The sequence below is a fragment of the Erpetoichthys calabaricus genome, chromosome 2, assembly GCF_900747795.2.
Source record: "Erpetoichthys calabaricus chromosome 2, fErpCal1.3, whole genome shotgun sequence".
NCBI lineage: Eukaryota > Metazoa > Chordata > Cladistia > Polypteriformes > Polypteridae > Erpetoichthys > Erpetoichthys calabaricus.
The window spans coordinates 50,752,098-50,778,374 of NC_041395.2; the positions used below are offsets into that span (position 1 = coordinate 50,752,098).

Below are 26,277 nucleotides of genomic sequence, written 5' to 3' on the forward strand. Positions count from 1 at the left end.
AGATAATCTGGTTCAAAAGAAATGGGAAAAGCACCTTCATTCATTAGTGTAGCCAGTCAGCTACAGTAAAAAAAGACAAAGACAGTATCTTTCAGGTTGTATGACACCTAAAGTCAAAGTTAACGAGGAAATGACATTATAAAGTGCCCCAAATCGATCAAATATTATTTTGCTGATATGGGCTAACCTTTAATATTTTGTACAATCAAATTTCTTCCCAGAGTCATCCTTATGCTCCGTCTCTTTATTTGCCTTCCGAGTTGTGAAGGTCTTGCAAAAGGGGCAAGCGACTGTTTATTTCTGTACCCTTTAAAATTAGTTCAGTTAAATAAACGCAAGAAATGCTTAACAGCTGTAGTATTCTTCCCGAGGGCAGTATTATGTCTGAATTTGGGGATGTTTACATTCCAGTTTGATATAAGAAGAGCGCAGCACTGCTATAGAAAAGGAGAGTTTAGTCGGAGGACGCTGACTTCTCCAGTGACAGGTAAGGGAATGCAGGTCCATGCATGGCGTGCATCTGGAGATAAAGACAAAAATTAAAACAAAAGCAGCTTTACTACTGTGTGTTCTAATTCCAATGATGAACTGCAGGAACAATTGTGCAGGGTTTGTGCAATGAATGGCCTATTATCAGCAAGAAAAGAAGATGTGGGTGTCCTGTGAGTTTATCCGTCTCCCTTGTTCTGCATTCCTCCATCTCTCCATTCCATAAACCAAATGAGTCTACAACCTGTCGTATTCACATCGGGATCAAGGCAGGAACACACTCTGGATGGCATGAGGCACACGCGCTCATTCTGGGCCATGCAGGTCTTTGAATGCCAGCATTTATCGCTTTATTTAGAGCAGTGGTCCAACAGGGTGTCTTTGGGTACATGGGTGGGTAATCGTCTGCCCCTTGCCACAATCTTAAGAAGATTAATGAATGCTGACTGAGTATAAACGTTTTGTTTTCTTTTTTTCTCCCTTTGAACCCCCCCACCCCAGCATTGGTTGGAAAATAAATTCCTCGGAGGTTCAGTCATGTTTGGATGCTCATTTATTTTATGGATTTTTTTATAGAACTGATGAACAAAATTCCTACTTAAATAACTGAACTCTCGCAGGAAAAAAACATGGCACCTGGCCCAAGCAAAGTTAAAAATAAAAATTCCGTTGGACAGAAACCATCTCTACGCAGAGCCGATTGTATCTGAAGAGTTTTTTCAAGACATCTGATTCTGTTTGCCTGGCAGGATAGGAAAAAGTAAGAAACAAGGCAGACCCAACAGCGTCTTCAAGTATAAAGACGAGCAAATGGAAACTATTAGTGGAATCCCTGGGTGGCAGGATTTCACCTGTTCGGGTCCACAGAGGGTTATTGGTTTCCACTTCAAGGCAATGTCTGCCAGGTTGGCTGCACTACATCTTTACAGAAGTTAATTCACCTGTTTGGCGCCTTCAAGGGTTACTGGCTTCAAGATGACGGCAGCACATGCCAATTTGGCTTCATGAAGCTTTCACATCAACAAATTCATCTTTGCAGTCTTTCTGGACAGGTGCTGGGTTATTCAATGCCAGGTGCACATGCCAACTTGGCTCTTTTAAGCTTTACGTCAGGGTTGTGGGTGCTGGTAATGTGTCCAGGGGTAGCTTTATTAAAGTGTCACCTCACTGGAGATGTAGTTAGATGTATGGTGGACTTGATTTGAAGGAAAGCATGCTGAGGCAAATGTAATAAACTTGCATATTAACTAACTCAGCTTTCCCAGCCTTGGTGGGATTCTGCAATAGTTAACACATTATGGGGGCACAATGGACAGTAAGTGCTGCTGTTTCTCAGCTACCAGGACCTAGGACCCATTTTTGATTGGCTTACTGTCAGTGTGGAGTTTATGTGTTCTCATTTTGTATATTTACATGCACACATACTGCATAACCAGGTTAAGGTGAAAGACCTGGTTAGGTAGAATCAGGGTTTACATGAGGAAGTAATCTTCTGGAGTTCTTTGGCAAAACACTCCAATGTAATTAAAACTGTGCAAAATTGAGTTAAACGTCTTCATCGGTCACAGGGAATCTGAAAATAAACATGACACCTGTGACCATTTTCTGGTGTTCTATAAACATGTTTAGGTCGAACTGACATTTTGTTTATAGGTTTCTGTTCCCAGAATGCACACGGCACACTCTTTTTTTTTTTTTGTTCTTTATTTTGCCTTATACAATTTCTTGTATTAGGAATTTGTTAGTTTTCGCATACCTCTTGGGGTCAGAGTGCAGGGTCAGCCATTGTACAGCGCCCCTGGAGCAATTACAGGTTAAGGGCCTTGCTCATGGGCCCAGCAGAGTGACGGGGATTCGAACCGGCAACCCTTGGGATGCCAGCGCAGATCCTTAGCCTCAGAGCCACCACTCCGCCCTTATTTTGTGCTTGGCTGTGTGCCTGAGCCCTGCAAAAGACCCATTACACATGCTTCTTGCCTTACACCAGGGTCAGATCTACTATGAAATTAATGATGCTTAAGCTTCAGGGACCCTAATCCCATAGGGGCCCCAGAAGTGACTTTAATTTTCATCCCCTCATAACTCAAAAACAATAAAGCATTGGAATTTTTTTTCTTTTTGTTCGATATACTTTGTTAATCATCAAGGGGAAATTGTCCTTTCGTATGACTTTTGGGAGCAATTTTCAGGTTAAGGGCTTTGTTCAAGGGCCCAACAGAGTAGGAACTCTTCTGGCAATAACAGGATTTGAACCAACAACTTTCCAGATACCAGCTCAGATCTTTAAGCAAACAGCCACCACTCCACACGTTTGACTTTGACATGTGAGATAATCCAGTACACAAATTGTAATCAGAATCTTAGATGTAGTATTTATTTTATTTTAAACTGTGGAACCACCCCACTGAAGAAGATAACTGTGGCTACCCACAAAGGGGCCCCCATAACAGTTCAAGCTTCAGGGCCCAAAAAATGTAGGTCTGCCACTGCCTTGCACCCAGTGCTGCTGGAATAATAACACAGGTATTTTAACTCCAATAAGATAAGTATTGCTTAATGTTACTCATTACTTTAAAAAGTAATCGGACTATATAGCACACCTTACTTTTAACGTGTTACCCTACTGCTCCTGAGACTGTGCTGCTGAGCTTAGCACTGTATGTTCAGCTTATCAATTTAAATGTAGAAATTTCTGAAATACTCAGACAGATTATTTCCACCAGGAGAAGGAATAATGTGATCACACGAACGTTTGCCTCTAGAAATTTATTTTGTGGACGCCTCTACCCCACCGTGACCCTGTGTTAGGATATAGCGGGTTGGATAATGGATGGATGGATGCTTCTTGGATGGATGAAAGCTTGTGAGAGGCAAATACATGCACAGGTTGACAGAGTGCAATGGACATGCACAGACTACAAAATCCTTTAGGGTAGTCAGGTTTACATTGTAACATTATCGGATTATTTGTGGAGAAATCTATCTCTGTTAACCAGGATTATCAGAGGCCAATAACTCGATTTCACTAACCAGAATATGGGTTTACATGACATTTTAGAAATCAAAAATAATTGGGTTATCGAGGCACATGCAAACACACCAATTGTGCCCATGTAAGTTTTCTGCAGGTGGGTGGATGGGGGGGAGCAGGTTGCTATGGAGAATGGATCAGATGTAAACGTGTACTAGAGGTGCTCCTGCTTTATTTGATTTTTTGGCTGCAAACAGATCACTATAATCTGCTGTAATATGCACATATTTGCTTATACTGTATTGATTATTGTATTGTTTTTGGTGAAGAGCAAAAAATAATAGTCAGCAGAAATAGCTGAATGTGATCCTGAGGCTGGTGGGGCTGAGCGCTCCTTGTCTCCACGTGAAGATAATGGCTGACTGACGGCGCTGATGTTAACAATCAACAGAATCTAAACTTCTATGAACTCCTTAAGAACTAAAAATTAAGAGGTGACTACTGACATCCAAAATACCCTTGACTCCTGAGGAGGCTGAGAAGGCTCTGAAGGGGTTACGGGTTTGGAGGCCACATGCAAAACCTCTCTTTGGAAAATCTGGTGGTTAAACGTACTCTTGAAATTTTGGATACAAGGGGTTGGTGGAACAATGTAGGCATTACTGCTGTGCTGGAGGGGCCAGAGGGCCGTGAGTCGATCCCATTTGTACCCAAACTGTTGGACAAAGTTTTCTTTGGGTGCTCTGTTTTTCTATGCTATTTAATGAAAAGCTTCCCAACTAGACATTTAAGATATGTTAGGCTCATTTGTCTTTCAAAATGGACATATTGATGTAGGCAAATGTATTGGTACCACTGCATAGAAAAGGAATCACCCACAATTGTCTGTGAAATAATTTGAATCTGATATCAGTAATTGACACCTACTGTTGTTTATTTCGGGTTTAACAAAAATCAGACTTTGCTTTAGAGTTTTGATTGAACAGAATATTTCATTCAACAACACAAATGAAAACGGCAGGGACAAAAATGATGGGACCCTTAACTTAATATTTTGTTGAACAATCTTTAGATGCAATTACCTCAAAAAAACAATTCCTGGAGCTCTCAATGAGACTTCTGCACCTGTCCTCAGGTTGTTTGTCCCACTCTTCTCAGCAAACTGCTCCAGCTGGTCAGATTTGAAGGACACCTTCTCCAAACTGCATGTTTCAGTTCTTTCCATAAATGTTCCATAGGATTCAAATCAGGACTCATAGAAGGACACTTCTGAATAGCCCAATGTTTTCTTCTTAGCCATTCTTGGGTGCTTTTCATCATGTATTTTGGGTCATTATCCTGTTGGAGGATCCATGACCTGTGGCTGAGATGGAGCGTTCTCATACTGGGCAATACGTTTTGCTCCATAATGTTTTGATAGTCTTCAGATTTCATTGTTCCCTACAGAGACTCAAGGTACCCCATGCCAGACACAGTAATGCAGCCCCAAAATATAACCAAGCCTCCTCCATGTGTCACAGTAGGTATGGTGTTCTTTTCTTTGAAAGCTTCATTTTTTTATCCGTAGACATAGAGCTGATGTGACTTCTCAAAAACCTCCAGTTTGTCTCATCTGTCCAAAGGACATTTTCCTAGAAGCATTGTGGCCTCTTCTAGTCTGTCTTTTTTATGTTTTCCTTTCTACAGTGGAGTCCTCCTGAGTGTTCCTCCAATGAGCCCACTGTGACTCAAAAAGTGAGGAATGGTGTGATTAGACACTGATGGACCTTGACCTTGTACAGTTAGGTCCATAAATATTTGGACAGAGACAACTTTTTTCTAATTTTGGTTCTGTACATTACCACAATGAATTTTAAATGAAACAACTCAGATGCAGTTGAAGTGCAGACTTTCAGCTTTAATTCAGTGGGGTGAACAAAACGATTGCATAAAAATGTGAGGCAACAATTTTTTTAACACAATCCCTTCATTTCAGGGGCTCAAAAGTAATTGGACAATTGACTCAAAGGCTATTTCATGGGCAGGTGTGGGCAAGTCCGTCGTTATGTCATAATCAATTAAGCAGATAAAAGGCCTGGAGTTGATTTGAGGTGTGGTGCTTGCATGTGGAAGATTTTACTGTGAACAGACAACATGCGGTCAAAGGAGCTCTCCATGCAGGTGAAAGAAGCCATCCTTAAGCTGCGAAAACAGAAAAAACCCATCCGAGAAATTGCTACAATATTACGAGTGGCAATATATACAGTTTGGTACATCCTGAGAAAGAAAGCAAGCACTGGTGAACTCAGCAACGCAAAAAGACCTGGACGTCCACGGAAGACAACAGTGGTGGATGATCGCAGAATCATTTCCATGGTGAAGAGAAACCTCTTCACAACAGCCAACCAAGTGAACAACACTCTCCAGGGGGTAGGCGTATCGATATCCAAGTCTACCATAAAGAGAAGACTGCATGAAAGTAAATACAGAGGGTGCACTGCAAGGTGCAAGCTACTCATAAGCTTCAAGAATAGAAAGGCTAGATTGGACTTTGCTAAAGAACATCTAAAAAAGCCAGCACAGTTCTGGAAAAACATTCTTTGGACAGATGAAACCAAGATCAACCTCTACCAGAATGATGGCAAGAAAAAAGTATGGAGAAGGCGTGGAACAGCTCATTATCCAAAGCATACCACATCATCTGTAAAACACGGTGGAGGCAGTGTGATGGCTTGGGCGTGCATGGCTGCCAGTGGCACTGGGACACTAGTGTTTATTGATGATGTGACACAGGACAGAAACAGCCAAATGAATTCTGAGGTGTTCAGAGACATACTGTCTGCTCAAATCCAGCTAAATGCAGTCAAATTGATTGGGCGGCATTTCATGATACAGATGGACAATGACCCGAAACATACAGCCAAAGCAACCCAGGAGTTTATTAAAGCAAAGAAGTGGAAAATTCTTGAATGGCCAAGTCAGTCACCTGATCTTAACCCAATTGAGCATGCATTTCACTTGTTGAAGACTAAACTTCAGACAGAAAGGCCCACAAACAAACAGCAACTGAAAGCCGCTGCAGTAAAGGCCTGGCAGAGCATTAAAAAGGAGGAAACCCAGCATCTGGTGATGTCCAGGAGTTCAAGACTTAAGGCTGTCATTGCCAGCAAAGGGTTTTCAACCAAGTATTAGAAATGAATACTTTATTTCCAGTTATTTAATTTGTCCAATTACTTTTGAGCCCCTGAAATGAAGGGAATGTATACAAAAAATGCTTTAGTTGACTTACATTTTTATGCAATCGTTTTGTTCACCCCACTGAATTAAAGCTGAAAGTCTGCACTTCAACTGCATCTGAGTTGTTTCATTTAAAATTCATTGTGGTAATGTACAGAAACAAAATTAGAAAAAAGTTGTCTCTGTCCAAATGTTTATGGACCTAACTGTAGTTCAGCTTGTTTCACTTTGTATGATGTCCTTGGCTTTTTGTCTACCATTCTCACTCACCTTCTGGATCGATTTTCCTCTTGCAGACACGTCCAGGGAGGTTGACTATAATCCCATAGACTTTAAACTTCTTAATAGTTATTTGACATTGTTGTCACAGGAACATCAAGCTGCTTGGAGATGATCTTATCGCCTTTGCCTTTAACATGCTTATCTATCATTTTTTTCTGATCTCCTCAGATACAGTAACTCTCTCCATTGCTGTCTCTGGCCCATGTTCAGTGTGGGACACACGATGATACCAAACAGCAGAGTGACTACTTTTCTCCATTTAAATGTGCTGAATAGGCTTAATTGGAGACACATGTGATACTAATTTAAGAAAACAACTAGTCTGAAAAAACACTCAAATCCAGTTATCTTTGATCTTTTCTAGGGGTGCCAACAAACGTGACCAGGCCATTTTAAAATTTCTGCAAAATAAGCAACACTTTTACTGTTTTCACACTTTGCTTTGCTTTACTCGATAACATATCAAAGGTCTACAGGTATACACGGGACAATTGCTTTTCATTTAATCATTTTTCAGGAGGCATACAGCATTTCTTCTTCAATAAGCTGTAAGGGTACCAACAAATTTGTCCACATCTGACAAATTGTGTTGCAATGTGAATTATGAATTGCATTGCCATTCATTTTAATTCACTTTATTTTTTATAGTGCTTTTCACTGAGAAAAGTTCATGAGTAAATATAAATACATACTTTACAAATAAGTCAGTCAGTCAGTCATTATCCACCCCGCTATATCCTAACACAGGGTCACGGGGGTCTGCTGGAGCCAAACCCAGCCAGCACAGGACGCAAGGCAGAAACAAACCCCGGGCAGGGTACACGCACACACACACACCCACACACCAAGCACACACTAGGGACGATTTAGGATTGCCAATGCACCTAACCTGCATGTCTTAGGACTGTGGGAGGAAAACCATGCAGACACGGGAAGAAAATGCAAACTCCACGCAGGGAGGACCCGGGAAGTGAACCCAGGTCTCCTTACTGCGAGGCAGCAGTGCCACTGTGCTGCCCCACTTTATAAATTACTAATTACATAATGAGTACACATAAAGACACAGATTTGCTTAAAAAAACAGTAGTACTGGGGTGTTGTACCGTGTTAGCCATTATGAATGCAGTGAGATGTCAAGCAAAATGACTCCTTTTATTGGCTAACTAAAAGGAACCTTCATCAGTTGCCTCAAAAGCTTGCATATTGTAATCTTTTTAGTTAGCCAATAAAAGGTGTCATTTTGCTTGACCTCACTTCAGAAAAACAGAAAAGCAAGTAATTTGAAACTGATTAACAGAAATGGAGCCCAGCATTATCTGTGCATTAACTGTTGCACTATGGCAATGTTAGCACCCTGTTCACAGCACTTCAGAATCAGAATCAGAATATCTTTATTGTAATTGTAACAAATACAATGAAATTAGGTGCAGTCCCTGTGGTGTCATTAAACAAAAAATTACAAAAGGAAATGAAGGTAAGTTAAAAAAGCAACACTTCTAGTTAAGATGTGGTATACTAGTGTGGATTTGCTGAACTTTATCATTAGTGAAGTCATATGTCCAGCAGGTGGCATTGTGGCACATTGGTTGGCACTGCCACCTCGTAGTTTGTATGTTATGGGCTAGAAACCTGCACCCTGTCACTATCTGTTCTCCCCATACCACGTGGTCTTTCCTTCATGTTTTAACCACAGTGTTCTGTTGGATTAAGGTGACTACCTTTCTCTTTCTCTGCCTCCCCATCCACCATTGCAAGTCAGCAGATAACCATTTTTGGACTCAGACATTAGTATAGCCATCCTATTGTGTCTTATGGGACTGGCAACTTACAAGAAAGTGAATGAAACTTAGCACCTCCTTCACAACAGTCAGCTTTGCAATGCTATGATAAGAACATTTTGTAAGTAAATGCAAGGTATTAAACTGTATTACACAGTGGGAGGTCTGAAACATGAAAGTACATGAAAGTGGAGAAGGTCCTAGGAGTCATCCTGTCATCCAGACAGGAGACGGAAGCGATCAAGAAGGAAAATTTATTTCAGTTTTTTTTTTGAGTTTTGCTATAAATTTAATTTTGCACAAATCATTTGCTCATCTCTATTACTCCATTACATAAAATCAGTGATTTGTCAGATAAGTTGCTAGAGGATTTGAAATTTGAAAATACACCTTATATGTAGGATCTAGGAGTCATTCTGGATATCACTATCTGCATCAAGAAAATGTGCAGAAGCGATAATCGAAGTCTATGCGAGTTTATATACTGCTCAGAAAAATTAAAGGAACACTTTTTAATCAGAGTATAGCATCAATTCAACAATGTGCCATTGTCAGAAGGTTTGCTGTGTCTCCCAGCACAGTCTCAAGGGCATGGAGGAGATTCCAGGAGACAGGCAGTTACTCTTGGAGAGCTGGACAGGGCGGAAGAAAGTCCTTAACCTATCAGCAGGACCGGCATCTGCTCCTTTGGACAAGGAGGAAGAGGATGAGCACTGCCAGAGCCCTACAAAATGACCTCCAGCAGGCCACTGGTGTGAATGTCTCTGACCAAACAATCAGAAACAGACTTCATGAGGGTGGCCTGAGGGCCCGACATTCTCTACTGGGCCCCATGCTCACTACCCGGCACCGTGGAGCTCGATTACCATTTGACATAGAATACCAGAATTGGTAGGTCCACCACTGGTGCCCTGTGCTTTTCAAAGATGAGAGCAGGTTCATCCTGAGCACATGTGACAGATATGAAAGGGTCTGGAGAAGCCGTGGAGAACGTTATGCTGCCTGTAACATCGTTCAGCATGACCGGTTTGATGGTGGGTCAGTGATGGTCTGGAGAGGCATATCCATGGAGGGACACACAGACCTCTACAGGCTAGACAACGGCATCTTGACTGCCATTAGATATTGGGATGAAATCCTTGGACCCACTGTCAGACCCTATGCTGGTGCAGTGGGTCCTGGGTTCCTCCTGGTGCATGACAATGCCTGGCATCATGTGGCGAAAGTATGCAGGCAGTTCCTGGAGGATGAAGGAATCGATACCATTGACTGGCCCCCATGCTCGCCTGACCTAAATCTAATTCAACACCTCTGGGACATTATGTTTGGGTCCATCTGACACTGCCAGATTGCACCTCAGACTGTTCAGGAGCTCAGTGATGCCCTGGTCCATATCTGTTAGGAGATCCCCCAGGACACCATCCGTCGCCTCATTAGGAGCATACCCCAACGTTGTCATGCATGCATACAAGCATGTGGGGGCCATACAAACTACTGAATACGATTTTGAGTTGCTGCAATGAAATTTCAGCAAAATGGACTAGCCTGCCACATCATTTTTTCACTTTGATTTTGGGGGTGTTTTTGAATTCAGCCCTCTGTAGGCTGATAATTTCATTTCCATCAAACGATGTGGCATCCTTTCATTCCTAACACATTACCTAATCCATATCAGTATAGATATCCAGAAGGATTTTTTTCCCATTGAGGTCTGATGTGTTTTCAAAGTGTTCCTTTAATTTTTTTGAGCAGTTTATATCATGATGTGTGGTGTACAAAGTAAGGGAGGTTACGTTTAATTTACATAAAGCAGTAGGTGGCATCTTCTAGAGTAACATGTTCAGTTTTGCTCCCCGTAAAATATGTAACAGCATTTGCATCCCCAAAAAATATGTAACAGCACTAGAGAAAGTGCAGAAGAGCGAGGAGACATTGAAGGAGCTGACCATTTTCAGTTTAATCAAACAGAGATTAAAAGGTGACATGATCAAAGTGTGCAGAATTATGAAAGGAATTAGTACTGTGGATCCTGGCTGTTACTTTATATTCAAGAGCATAGAGGACACAGTTGGAAACTTGTTGAGGACAAATGTCACACTAATGTCTGAAAGTTTGTCTTCATGCACAGAGCTATAGACACATAGAATAAATTACAAAGAAGTGTGGTGAAGAGTGGAACTGTAGGGACCTTCAAATCTAAGCTTGATATTATTTTGGACAATCTAGATGGATAGGATTGGGCAGAGTCGCTGTTTCCTATCACCATTGTCCTAATGTTCTAATGTCTGGTGCATAAATGTGTGTTACCCCTAGTCAAAAACAGCACAACATAAAATAACATAATGTAACATTCTTAAAGCTTTTAAATCCAAGTCAGAGTTACTGGGTAATAGGAATCATCCCTAGAAGGGGCGCCTGTCCATTGCAAGGTCCACACATCCACATTTATATGGGGTCAGTTTAGAACTGCCCATCTTCCTAACCCACACGATTTTGGGAAAACTAGAATTTCATAAGAAAAACTTACTGTGCCAATTTGACCTGGGCAATGACTAAGTGTGTTATTTAAACACATGATGCTGCACCCATAAAGTACTGTAGGTACACTAACCACAGGGTCACCCAGTCATCAAAGCATTACTGATTACTCAAGACTACCTAAACCATCCTTCCAGGGATCTTCTACAGTGTTGCTTCTGCGTGGCTAATATATGTGCAAGTTAGTACAAGTTGGATGGTATATCTGATAGAATGGCTTCTTTAGAGTTTTTTTTTGCTATTCTGCTAGGTTAGGACAAATGTGTTTTGAGAATATTTGGGTAAGAAAGAGACGTTTCAAAAGAAGCACAGTACTTGTACTTACTAATCTTGAGAGAGTGGTGATGTGTATGTTGATTAGTGTGTTAATAGAAGGGTTTCACTGTATTCTATACATACTACAATAATGAACCTATAAACCTACCCACCTTAACAAAAGCATAAGTGTTTGTGTGTCTGTTCAGTTGCTATATCTCTGCAATTCCAACAGATGTTGCATCACAAACATCTGTAGTAATAAAATGCATTGGATTTGTAATCCTAATAGATGGCGCTGCACAAAAAAATTTTACAAATCCCAAATGAAAGGGACATACAACAGAGACATGGCACATCATTTTTTTTACTACAAATGCCTGTTATGCGCCATCTGTTGGAAAGACAAATGCAATGCATTTTATTGTTACATGCATTACAAAATACATTACAATAGATGGTGCACTGCAAACATTAATGCTGAGGTCTATGTTGAGTACTTAGATTTCAAACAGTCCTAGACAGTGCTACCTAGTAAACCTGTAAAGTACTATAGGTCTCCTCAAACACTCCAATAACGTGCACATGGAGAGAAGTCTGTCAATTCTAAATTCTCTCCATGTGGGTGTGTGCCTGACTGGGCCTTGTGATTGACTGGAGGTCCAGAGCTGTTCCCTGCCTTGCGACCGAGCAGGCATGTGTGTGTAGTACAGGAAGCTGCACATTACTGATTTACACCTCCTCACTTCCTTAAGAGCCTACTTGTTTCCAATCAGTGCATGCATACACCTTCAAGAAGATGCTGATGATCACATACAGGAAATGTATGCACTTTGAAATTGGATTTCCCAGCAGTTAAGGGAGGTATCCAGTTACCGGTAGTGTGTACCACGTCAGCACATCCAGAACTTTCAGAAATGGTGAGGTAATGCTGCTTTGACTGTACCTACCTTCCACATTCGAGCGGCTCAGGATGTTCCCTGTTAGCATGTGGCTGGTATGACCTTCATCTGAAAGACCAAGGTGACAAAATTGTGTCTCAGTATGCATAATGCTGTTTTAGGGAACACAAATCATCAGCTTACAGAGTATAGAAAGGGAACAGAAGGGAATTCAACAAGTGAGTTAATGAGGGTTCTAAAGCAACCATCAATGAAACGCCAAGAAAGACGCAGCTCAGACTTTGCCATTGATATACAGACGTTTTTGTGTCCCTTTGTCCGTCACTGTTTAAAGTAAGAAAGTTAACTTAAAGCCTGAGGCAATTTATAAGACTCTCATCACACCTAAAGGCATCAACATTGGCTCTATAGCCAGAAAGCCATACATTTTTAAATTTCTATAATGAACAACTTCCTGAACCATATTACAAGTACAAATTTAAACTTTTATGATTTTAATATATATTTTAACACATGAAGCCCTGGCAACTGAGATAACTCAGCTGGACCAGAACCTAGTGGCCCAGTAGCTTCCCCACTAAGCTAAACTGCTCCAGTATTATACAAGCATTTCAGTCTAACACGATGATTTGCTAGTTGCCTATTAAAACATAATAACCACCAGGGAAGGTAAAAATGGCCAGAAGCGTACTGAGAGTCAGCAGTGAAGCTCGCTGGGGGATGAGATAAATGTTAAGCACCAGCAGGGTAACACTTTTAAAACATCAAACTTTCAGGGTTGCTGTTTTATGATCTCATTAGTGAAAAGTACATCATTAATCTAATTTAATAACACCTTCTCCAGCGAAGGCTGCTCAATATTAAGAAGCTTCTTTAATTGTGTAGCACATAACAACTGCTCAAGTAAATATGACAGAAAAAAAAAGCCTTAAGACAAGCACTGGCTGGCTGACTGCCTGATCTTTTCAAGGCAGTCACGTTTGATACTTACAGTTTACTTTTCATAATCTTCAACTGCATTCGAGTATCCATGAGGAATTGTGCACTATTACAAGGACCAGGTCATGCTGTCCAAATTTTTTAATTCTCTTTACTCAATGATTACTTTGCCTCCCCTCCACATCCACTTTGCCTCTAGATATTTAAACATCTGTCCAGTGGCCCTTCTCTCCAGTTACCTATCTATCTATCTATCTATCTATCTATCTATCTATCTATCTATCTATCTATCTATCTATCTATCTATCTATCTATCTATCTATCTATCTATCTATCTATCTATCTATCTATCTATCTATCTATCTATCTATCTATCTATCTATCTATCTATCTATCTATCTATCTATCTATCTATCTATCTATCTATCTATCTATCAGCACATCTCTCTTTCCAGTTGTCCATCCTTCTACCCACCGATTTTTCTGCCCATCCGTTTAAATTTGCAGATTAGCTCTTTGTTTGTCCACCTAGTCATCCATCTGTCTACCAAACTCACTCTTCATATACCAGTCCACCAATGTATCCACTATCCACTTATCCATTCATCTGTACACCAGCCCTTTTCTCCATCCAGATAGCCATTTGTTTGTCTAATAAAATTTTTAACCTTTCTGCTCACCCAGATAGCAAGCAGCCATAGCACCTGCACTTCAGAACAGGTAATCCACCCGGAGCTAAGCAAGTTTGGACCTGACCAGTGGATGAGAGACCTACGAGGGAAAGCTTGGGTTGCTGTTGGAAGAGGTGCTGGTGAGGCCATCAGTGGTGCTTACCATGTGGTCAGTGTGTGGATTCCAATACAATGGGGGGAACACTGTGCTTTTGTAAAAATTGGCACAGTCCTACGGGTGAGATGTAAAATTGAGGTCCTCATTCCTTCTGGTCATTAAAGATCCCTGGACATCTTTTGAAAAAGAGTTGGGTGGTTCCTGATGTTCTGGCTAAATTGCCTAACAGAACCTGGTCATTCTGGCCCCCTAATAATCCCCTATCCCATACTGGCTAACTATCTTTCCAATCCCTTCATACTTGAATACTGGTACAAGAATGGCTACCATCACATCATCCAGGTGGATGCTACACATTGGTGGTGGTTGATGTGGTTCCCCACTGTCTAGTAATGCACTTTGAGTAGGCCAGAAAAGTACTACATAAATTTAATTATTATTACCAATTATTATTTATTCATTCATCAAAATCATTTGTTAACATAGCCATTCAGCTGTCTTTGAACGTTTCAGTCCTTCCCGCTACCATTGCACCTGTCCACCAGTCCATCTCTCCATCCACTTATCCATCCATTTGTCTACCCACCCCTTTGTGCATCCAGTTATTTGCTACCTTACTGTACGTCAAGTTATTCATCCATCTGTCTACTAACTCCCAAATCACCAAATCATCTACGATTCTGGCAACAGGGTGGATGCACACTGAATATTCTCCTGTTATTTTTCTATCTATCTATCTATCTATCTATCTATCTATCTATCTATCTATCTATCTATCTATCTATCTATCTATCTATCTATCTATCTATCTATCTATCTATCTATCTATCTATCTATCTATCTATCTATCTATCTATCTATCTATCTATCTATCTATCTATCTATCTATCTATCTATCTAAAAAAGGAGTATGTCTTTGATTGACCAGTGATTTTAGACAGTACGTGCTATGATGACCTTGTGTCCAGTGTCACCAGTATTGAATTGGATTAACTGATTTTGAAGACAGTGTCTTTATTAAATAGATTTGCTCATTGGCGAATTATGCCTCCTCACTTCCTTAAGAGTCCAAATTGACTTGTTAGTGCAGTTAACTCAAGGTTCAACTGGTCACCATTTGGTGGAGTTGCCCTCATGCCCACAGGTATTCCCATTTCCTCCCACAGCACACAAATGTCTAACTGAGGTTAACTTTCTAGTCTAAACTTGCTGTTTATGAGGATACACATCAGTGTGTCCTTCAATAGACTGGCATCCCATTTTGAAAATAAATGAATAATGCAGGCATTCACCCCTTCGTGAGTCTGTCTATCCACTTTCTGTTCAAATACTCTTTAATTTCTTTCACCTTCTATGTGCCCCATTCAGTGATTCACCATTTGTTGAGCTATGTTCTGGTAATGTATCCCACAATCCTTTAAAAGATGATGTAGTCTTCCTTTATAGTCTAAACTAAATACTGACTTGAATAAGGGATTTATGCCAGTTCTTTTCTTCTTTAATTTGCCTTTCCAGGTTCTAGCTAGTATCAAATCCTGCCATTTACATTTAGTATGGGCAAGCCTGCCATCATAAGCTTTCCTATAACTTATTGTACGTTGGCCTTTCTCAAGAATATGCATGTTTGTTCATCAATTTTAGGCTCTTTTTAAAAATCTTTTTTCAGTTTTGTACTTCAGGCACACCATAATCGAAAAATTATCTTTATAACCAGAGGGATAAGAGTTCAATGGACTCCTCTGGCAGGACCCACCACATTTGAAAGCGGCATTCTGCGCCTGACTGGATTTGCACCAATGAAGTGAGTCAAATGTCCCACAGAAAGTCAGTTGTGCTATCAATAGAGGAGAAAGGGTCACAAACTCAGCCACTAGAGTGACCTCAGCGCAAGGCCTAGGCAGAAGCAGACATTTGACTCCTTTTTGTCACAGTTGCACATGAAACCCGATGTACATCTCGTTGGCCATGGCAGAATGACTGCTTTCAGAGGAAATCAGTAATCACAGAGGCAATGAGTGATGAAACACACACACACGCACACACACGCACACATACGCACACACACACACACACACACACACACACATTCACATACACATATAAAACAAGCCAGCCAATGTAGTGGAAAACATGAGCAGACGGGAAGACAACTTAAAAACACAGTGGAGAAAGCAGAAAAAAAGCAAGTTACATCATGGAAGTCCCTGGCTTACCTGGACAGGTGACACCCCGCCTGCCTCCTTGGCAAGAACACACATTGGGTGCTGTGCAGTAGCCTTTCCCACAACCAAATGAACAAATCGCTTGAAAAAAAAGAAAAAGAAATGTCTATAGTTAGTATTAGCCTTTTGTCACTATTTTCTGACACAAGCTAAAGGTAAATGAAAGACAGCATGTCAAGTATCACTGGCATGATGTTTCATTATTGACCTTTTGTGGCTTAAATTATCTTAAATATGTGTGGCTGGCATTGTGGTTAGGACTTAGATGCCACAATGGCACCACAATGGTTAGGGCCATATCCTCACACTTTAAGAGTTCTTGGTCTGAAATCCAGGATACATTTTAAACCACTGAACTGGATGATTTTGAATGTCAATAAGGCAAGGGGAAAACAGAAAACTGGAACCTGGTTTGCATGCCTTAAAGAATATTTTCATAGGGTGACTTCCATCACAGGCACTCTTACAAAATGCTCAGGGACACTAACATAACCAGTAAGCCACTCTGCCTGTAACTCATATTCTGCCTGTAATGCATTTTCGTAAAACCTCCATAACTATTAAAGCTGGCAGTATGAAAACTTGTGTGACACAATCTATAGAAACAAAATCACAATGCCTTCTGTCTGTCGTTTGAGTTTTTCGCCTTCGTTTGAAGTTATTTGTCAATTTGGATATTAAAGACCTCATTTCAACCCCCAGATCGCATCTTGTCTGTTTGCTTGTTCAAAAATCATGTGAAAACAGCTAAGCTGATTTTCACAAAATTTTGCCTGCATGTTGCTGTTGGTTCAGCTTAAAATTACAGATACAAGGCGTTTCAAAATTTCAGTGAGAAGAGTGCTTGTAATATGAAAGGCCAATATATGTCAACCCACATTATTCCAAAACAACAAAAAGTCGAAATTCATGAAAATTTGCATGCATATTGCAACTTAAAAGCTACACTTTAGGGCATCCCAGGAGTTGCATCAAGAAACAGGGTAGTAATTGGGGATGCAAAACCAAAATTGCGTTTTCACACCAAAACGTTTTTCCAGATGTCCGTGACTCTGGCGTAATGTTTTGAGTGGCCGTACTTAGAGTTTCGGCTGTTTGCCACATCAGTGATTCAATGTAAACAATGGAAGGGGTGGGTGAATCTAGTGTGATGGGGGACCAGCGCAAAAATTGCACTTCCCTCAAAAACGTCTATGTCTTGTTTTACAAAATTTTGTATTTACATCATTGTTCAATAGCTAATGAAAATATAGGCTTCATGGAGTTTCACTGGGGAGTTGTAATGAGAGGACCAACACCATAAACACTACACATAACTCCAATACAACTGAATGGATGCTTGTGAAATTTCCAATTTGTATTACAGTTAATAAAACTTAAAATACAAAGTTTATGGAGTTTGGATGCTTGTAAAATTTTGCATGTATATTACAATTAACCCAAATGATCATATATGAGTTTTCAAAAGTTTCCTGATGAACAGGGCTTCAATTGAAGGAAAAACACAAAAACTGTTAGTCTACATGTCGTACCAATGATTCAACTATTCAACAAGCCATTTGGTTTATTAACATGGGATTAAATATCTATTTATGATACCACACTAAACCAGAAAATACAAAGGTGTAGTGTTCAGAGTTTCAACCCAGTAAGGAGATATAACAAAGCACAAAATACAAATTCTTGACTCATGAAGGACAGAGAAATTGAGAGAGAGGTAGTGTAGATGATAAATGGGACACTTGCCTTTCAGTCAGCAATGATAAAGGGTCAACATTTTAAAAACACAAGAATTTCATTTCTTAACTTGACCCTTTAACTAATACACCCAGATAACATATGGTATTTTGGCTACTAAATAAAAAATTTTCACTATACACCACATTGTTCTGCAGGTTCCAACAGTTAACTGAAATGGCACTGCAAACATCTTGTTGAGGCAAGGACAGTAGTGAAGTCACATCTGTAGAAAATGCAAGTGTCCAGTTCGATCTGTCTTAGTGTTGTGTGAAGATATGAGTGATCATCATATGGTGGTACGAAGTTCTGTATCACCCCGTTCTATAATTACTACTGTAATGTAGCATCAGGGGCAGCTCAGAATGAAGCAGGAACTTGAAAATGGATAATCTGTGGGGTCTCAAATTGTGGAAAATGCCTCTTGGTTGATGAAAGTATTGTAAAGACAAATTCTCTCTGTTCCTCCCTCTAACTCCAATTTCAGATAACCTAAGAAAACAGAATAACCATGACATGAACATTTTTTAACTCACGTATGAGGCAGAGGCCACTGGTAGTGGAGAATGTCCATCCTGGACAGCAGGTTGTTCCAAACCCAGACTGGCAGATATGTGGGCCGGAGTGATGCCTAAGGAAAATAAAGTAAAGAGAAGGAATGAGACTAGGATCTGGTCCAGAAGAGGTGCATGCTATTTTTCCCTTAATTCCCTTGAGTCTCCATTAATCAAACCACCAGTAGCTGAGGAAGGGTCAGGGAGGCCAAACAAAACACACTGTTAGCCAAGTCACGTCCAGAGTTTTGAGAAGCGTCATTGGAATAACTGAGAATAAAACAACCTCCCTGTATAATGAAGACCAATTCTTTAAAGCAACTTGTCTCTCTGCTGTGTGGGCCTCTGACTAGTCTCTACAAAGATGCTCTGTATAATGCAGTTTAATTACTTGTGTCTAACTATTATGGGTTACAGTTCTTTGGGGACGCTTGGCTTCACCCTTCTAAATAAAACTCATGAAGATCATCCTGATTTTTTTTTTATCTTAAAGGCACTACAAATAAAAGAAACAGAACAAGTCTCAGAATAAGAAATCTTCAGTGGCGTAGCATAGTGGGGGCGGTAGGGGCGGCCCGCCCCGGGCGGCACTTTTAGGGGGCGGCAAAATTTCACAATAAATAATAATAATATCTTGTAAAAATTTGAACCATACCTAAATAAGGGGGCGGCGGAATTTTCCTCCACCCCGGGCGGCTGACACCCACGCTACGCTACAGGAAATCTTCACTCTTTTTGCAGTGGTGGTCCAAATAAGACCGCATTGTGCTACTCTGCTTTCTGTCTCTGAAACAGATTCACAAACACTAAATTAAGAATGATTACTTAATCAAACAAAAAAGCCCCTGTAATCCAATACAGGCATCTGCCAGTGCATGACTGACCCCATATTTCTTCAACATCATTTTCACTTTAACCCTTTGACAAGCTGCATTAAGCATCCATATGATCATTACACACATCAGGTGAATTAAAACTGAAATATTCAGTGAATGCAGAGAAAAACATCAATATTCATGAAAATCAATACACCGTTATGAAACCAGCTAAGTCTGAAAACTTGTTGGTAGGCTGTGGATGTCTTAATGTTCAAAATGTTAAATAAAGAATCAGGACGAAGGTTGTAACATACTGAATATGTAACTATGAGGGATGGGGTTCTTGCTCATTTCTTTATTTCCTTATCGTAAAGTAGAGTAAAAATTGAATAAACAAAATGTCAATTTGAGGTGCTAATGCGCCTCTTTGTTAAATTAATATTAAAGTACAGTAGTGCCTCATACATCGAACGATTCTAACTTCGAACTTTACAGAGTTTGAATGCTAAATCTGAGAGAAATTTCATCTGGAGTTTGAATGATGCATCTACATTTGAAATGTGGCCGCACTGAAAAAACGCAACAACACATGGCGCTCACACAGCAAGTGCAAACGTCAACCATTGTGCACCCAAGTCATCTTTTGCTTTAACTGGGAAAGCATCTCTTGTGTTACACTCAAGTGTTTTCAGTGCTTTTTTGCTTTACTTTTGGTGTGTTTGGTTATATATAAAACCCCTATCTGTTAATCATGGCATCCAAGAAGAGAGTGGAAGCAACAAAACCAAAGAGGAAGGTTGTAGTATCGACGATTGAGGTGAAAAAAGAAACTTATCATGAAGTACAGTTATATGGTGTGTTTATGTATAGTGACTCCCCTTCCAAACAGTAACTGTTCTTTTTCTCTCCACCGGCCACATGGGATATCACCACTCCTCATTAAGGTACAGTAAAAGCAATTTTCATTTTATTATACAGTATTTATGTCTTTGGTTTATTGTTTTTATGTTTTAATTTATTATTTAGGGCATTTATTTTTGTAATTTTTACCTTAAATTATGTCTATTTGCTGTTTGTTTAGTGTTTATTGTTCAGGCATTGTTTAGGGTCTGGGAACAGATTAATTCACTTTCCATTTTTTCTGATGGGGAAAACTGATTCAGACTTTGAACAGTTCAGAGTTCAAATGGCCTCCTGAAATGAATTAAGTTCAAAGTACAAGGCACCACTGTATTTGGCATACCAACATACAGCATATGGAATAAGCAGTGGGCTTCATGTTGAACAAAAAGACTGACAAGTGTGATAGCTCGAATAAACAGATAGATGATGAGGTCCTAATGTAGCAGAAAGCTATCGATTATTTAAGTAATCGAGTATTCTACCAATTATTCCATCGATTAATCAAGTAATCTGATAAGAAATACAGTACTTTAGTTTTCTTTAAGAGCAATAGAAAATATGAAAAAATGAAATTAACACATTTCTCTTAAAACTAACGGCTAATTAGTTTCCTTTTCTGAAAAAACATTTTTATTGCTTAAATTGCATATAATAGAATTATTTGTAAAAAAAATCCCATTAATGCATTACATTTTAAAGAAAACATTGTCTGAAATGCAAAAAAACAAAAAAATACAAAAGTAATATTTCAATTAGAACGTACTTTAAAAAAGGCATATACTCATCCTAAAACTAAGTGATAAATCAATAAATATAAAAACACATAAAAACTGCCTTTAAGTTGAGCAACTTAACTTTCACAACTACAAGTTTCAACCTAACTACAGGCCAGGCATAATGTAAGCCTTTACTGTCTTCTTGGAAGATATTTGTAGGAGGCAAAAAAAAGGAGTTCTGGTGGGATCGTATCCCTTTGGTGAAGTAGATATGGTGTGTGTTTGTGTGTGTAAGTCTTTGTAAGAGCATGTGGCGGCTGCAATGAAGAAATGTGAGTACATCAACATGCGCAGAACTGAGGCGTGCTCTGCACTTTGATGCAATGTTTCCTGCTGCAGAAAAGAGACGCTCTGATGGCGTAGATGTTGTTGGAATTCACATGTCTCTTCACCCCTCACTATTTTCTCTCTCTTTCTCCATTTTTCAGTCCGTGCCATCAAATCACGTATCCACAGCGTAAGTGAGTTGTGTGACATTAAAGATCATCCGTGTGAAACATGGTGAGCTTGCTGAGGTGTAGTTATATTGATTAAACGAAATTTTGATGCAAAGAATTTGCTTGAAAGATTTTTATTAATTGAATTACTTGAGTTCCCTTGAGGAATTGTTTCAGCCCTAATATCTACTGTATCTGAAATGCTAACATGTGGAATAAAAAGGTAGAGGATGGGATTCTTAAGTATGGCATGTTGTGAATAGGGTCTAAATTTCCAGTGCTGGAATAGATCAATGGAGGATGAGATCTTTATGCTATGTTGAAAAAAATAGATGAAAGATGATATGTAAAAACATGATATTAGCTGGCCCAGGCCACAATAAAGTGCTTAAATCTGAGCGCAGAAGTATTACCTCATTAAAATGAATACAGTATAGTACAACTGCCACTAGCGACACGCTCATTCAAGGTTGGCATTCTTCACCTGCCCATTCCAAGGCATTCGTCATTTATACTGATATGATGCATTGCTTGCTTCATCCCAAAAGATGTCACAAACAACTGACTTTATTACCTAATCAGGTACATTTTAAATAGAAAAAAAATGATAGGAGATGAACAAGGAAGTACCAGCCATTGGAGAAAATTGACTCTCATGCTGTTAGCAGATGGTGTGACTATGAGGGTCAAACTCTGGTCCTCAAAGGGCATCATATATACATAGTAGCTGTTAACGGAATTTTTTATTTATTTAAATGATTAATTTTTGTTCTCATTTACATACATTAATGAGGGCAGATAACCAAAATGTTTAAATGACCAAAGTGTGATTAGTGCTTCCTCTATCATATTTTTTATTTGCTATACTTTTTATATTTCATTTTCCTTTACTAATTTATGGTGTGTGGAGGATTGCCGGCTTCCCAGTCCGGCCCTCACCCCCAGGCCGCTAGGAGGAGCCCTCTGGACAGCATATTCGTGCCCCGAGTTCCAGCAGGGTCTCATGGACTTTGTAGTGTCGTTACACAGCCTTGCTGGATACCTTGGGGGCCGCCAGGAGTCGCTGTAGGGGGGCTAGTGGGCCCTTACGTGCCCTATAACCCGGGAGTGCGTCATCACCACGTGACAGGAAGAAACGACGTGCTCCCGGGCTGAAGAAAGACTGTTTGCCCTGACCCGGAAGGAAAACAGACTTGTGGGTTTGGCCAGGAACCATTTCCGGGTCAGGGGCTATAAAAGGACTATGGGAAGCCCAGTACACTGAGCTGAGCTGGGAGGTAGGGTGGTGACGTTTCTGGGAGTGTGGTGGATTGATTATAATGTATTGGTATTGTTAGTATTAGTGATTATATGAGTGTTGTGGAGTATAGGGTGCTTGGTGCACATATTTGTCTAAATAAAAACAATATTTGGACTTTTATCTGGTGTCTGACGTCTGATCAGAGGGTTCAAGGGGTCACGGAGACTTCAATCTTTCACAGGTGTCAGTTTTTCTATTGCCTTAGCTATACACCATTTGGTATAAGATTCTCAACAGGACTGGTAATAATTGTGACATGCCACCTGTTGTAATGAAAAATGCTACAGATTTCACTACATGCATTCCAATACATGGCACAGAGCAAATGTTAACACTGAATATGAAAGAGTAATTACTGAATGAATAAAAATCACTTTATATTATACAGGTTTTGAACAGAAAGATGGAAGATGAGATCTTTATACAGTACATAGGATGTTGAATGAATAGCTTGACAGTGCGGTCCTAATGAATGGAAAGATGAATCAATATCTTAGGCGAATGGGATGCTAATATATGATAGGCTGAATAACGAGAAGGAGGATGGAATCCTTATATAGTCACTAAGAAGGCTAACAGAATGTTAGGTTATTTAGCGCCCTGATGTGCAGAGTACAAGTCTAAGGAGGTTACTGTATATACTCGCGTTTAAGTTCTCCCACGGATAAGTCTGGGCTTGATTTTACTGTATAATTTCCCATATTTTATAATGTCGGTCGTATAAGTCGAATGCGGAAAACTCACGCTATTGGTCCAAGAGATTATGATATGCTAACGGCCATCTGCGAGAGTAACCACGGAGCGCACTGCCTTTTTTTCTATGTATTGTGCCTACATGACCACACAGTAATACCCAAACTATTCCGAAGCAACGTTTACACTGTTTTGTGTTTTTTGTATCTCACACCCTCATACACCTTTATTGTAAAAGCATCCCTTATCTACGATGGAGTGTTAGTTTAGAAGAAAACATAAAGCTGGTTTTAAATTAAAAGTTGTTGGAGTGGCAAAAGAAACAGGTAACTACTCTGCTGCAATAAAATTCAATGTGTCTGAGAAACTGGTGTGAGACTGGAGGAAGCAAGAAGATGAAAAAAAAAAATGAAGTGTATTTTTGAATGGGCGTATAAGTTGGGGTCTGATTTTATGACCGATTTTTCGGGTTTCAAGATCCGACTTATATGCGAGTATATACGGTAGTTTTATAACACGCTGGTGAGGCCTCATCTGGAGTACTATGTGCAGTTTTGGTCTCCAGGATACAAAAAGAACAAAGCAGCACCAGAAAAGGAGGAGATGAATTATGTAGAAAGATTAAAAGAGCTGAGCTTTTTCAGTTTAAGCAAAGGAAGATTAAGAGGTGACATGATTGAAGTGTTTAAAATTATGAAGGGAATTAGTACAGTGGATCGAGACTGTTATTTTAAAATGACTTCTACAAGAATACAGGGACACATTTGGAAACTTGCTAAGGGTAAATTTCACATAAACATTAGGAAGTTTATCTTCACACAGAACACAACAGACACATGGAATAAGATAGCAAGTATTGTGGTAGATAGTAGGACTTTAGATACTTTCAAAACTTGACTTGATGTTATTTTGGAAGAATTAAGTGGATAGGACTGGCAAGCTTTGTTGGGCTGAGTGGATGTTCTCCTCTAGATTGTTCTAATGTTCTAATGTGTGTTAACTCCACATAAAGTGGATAGAATCCTAATCTGCCACATTTTGAATAAATATCTGAGGGGGCTGGGTGGTCATATTTATTACTACATTTTCATATATAGAACATGAACATAGTCCATAATTAGAAATGCTACCCAAATGTCTGAGGAGGTTTTGCTACTGATTCACAGTATATTAACGAAACGAATGGATGATTCATTGTGATTTACAGTATGGTGGGAGCGCTAATGTACAATGTGCTAAATAAATAAATGAAGTAAAGCCATATTTATATTTACCACATGGGGATTATGTACAGAATGTGACACAAAATGTGTGTGCTGTCAGGTACTAAAATTTATTTATACTGCTGATGGCCTGCTAGATCAGAAGTTTGATATTCTCCTAGTCAGTAGGTGCCTCTTATTACTTGCTTTAAGAGAAAAAGGGAGAAGATGGAGTTTAGACTCATTAACCCAAAGAAGAAAAAGTAGTGCTAGTATAATATTCTCATTAACCAGATGTGTGACCTACATGATGAATTTTCAGTAGTTTTGACAAACCTTTTACAGTACATCAAATCCAGTCCTACATTCATCATTCTTAGCGCCCACTCAAGCCCAGTCAGATTGTCTGAGAGGCTGGTAGTCACTCTTTATATTTTAGCCTCCAGGGCTATACAGCAAAGTGTAGCCATGAAATATAAACCTGGATCTTCCATGAATTTGTTGTCATCTGAACATCTTTAGAGAGATGAATCATTCAGGTGCTTTATATTGTCTCCCTTCTGCAACCAGCCTTTCCTCGAAGTTCACCATTTTGGGTATGTGTTGCTGAGTTTGCATCGCCACTTAGGAAAAATTTTGCATAATGAAAACCAGTGTGCCTGGTTCACATGAGGGGGTGTGTCTCTGTATGTGACATCATTTTTAATGTGTGGCCTTTGCAAGTAGAGCAGACAAATTTAGCATAAATCTGGCTTAACAGATTCTAATATACAGTATGTCATTTTGGAGCTGAGTCTAAGGACAAAGCTCTCGGTTTACTGATTGATCTGAGACCTGGGGACCTGGGTTCGCTTCCCGGGTCCTCCCTGCGTGGAGTTTGCATGTTCTCCCCGTGTCTGCGTGGGTTTCCTCCGGGCACTCCGGTTTCCTCCCACAGTCCAAAGACATGCAGGTTAGGTGGATTGGCCCTAGTGTGTGCTTGGTGTGTGGGTGTGTTTGTGTGTGTCCTGCAGTGGGTTGGCACCCTGCCCGGGATTGGTTCCCTGCCTTGTGCCCTGTGTTGGCTGGGATTGGCTCCAGCAGACCCCCGTGACCCTGTGTTCAGATTCAGCGGGTTGGAAAATGGATGGATGGATGGATGGAAGTCTGATATATAGTACAGCACATTGGATATATATGAGGTTGGGTAGGAATGTACAATTGCATATGATGAAAAAAATATTTCACCACTTGTGGCCAGGGTATTATACATTATGTGAAATAATTTGACCTAACCTGAAATGGGTTTGTTTTTATGTTTTTCTGACTTTACTGTCATCATTTTTTGTTCTTGCTCTTTTATTCTGAGGGTTTTAAAATAAACAGATTTCAAAGTGAATAGGAAATTTGGCTTAAAAATGTTTTTAACATATTGAAATTATTATCAATACTGTTTTGTTTTGTATGGGCCCTGGCATTTTATTGTAAGGTTGCAAC

At 39.8% G+C, this 26,277-nt stretch overlaps 1 protein-coding gene across 4 annotated transcripts in view; it reads right to left on the minus strand.

The window, feature by feature from the left end:
• LOC114645883 (uncharacterized) overlaps positions 1-26,277 on the minus strand; it is a 235,378-nt gene that overhangs the window by 183,147 nt on the left and 25,954 nt on the right. For all 4 annotated transcript variants that reach the window (XM_028793784.2, XM_028793783.2, XM_028793782.2 and 1 more), the window contains exons 2-4: positions 18,655-18,749; positions 16,373-16,462; positions 12,480-12,539 (exon numbers count right to left, since the gene is read on the minus strand). In XM_028793784.2, coding sequence (XP_028649617.1) covers positions 12,480-12,539; positions 16,373-16,462; positions 18,655-18,749 — 245 coding nt within the window. The remainder of the gene's footprint in view (positions 1-12,479; positions 12,540-16,372; positions 16,463-18,654; positions 18,750-26,277) is intronic.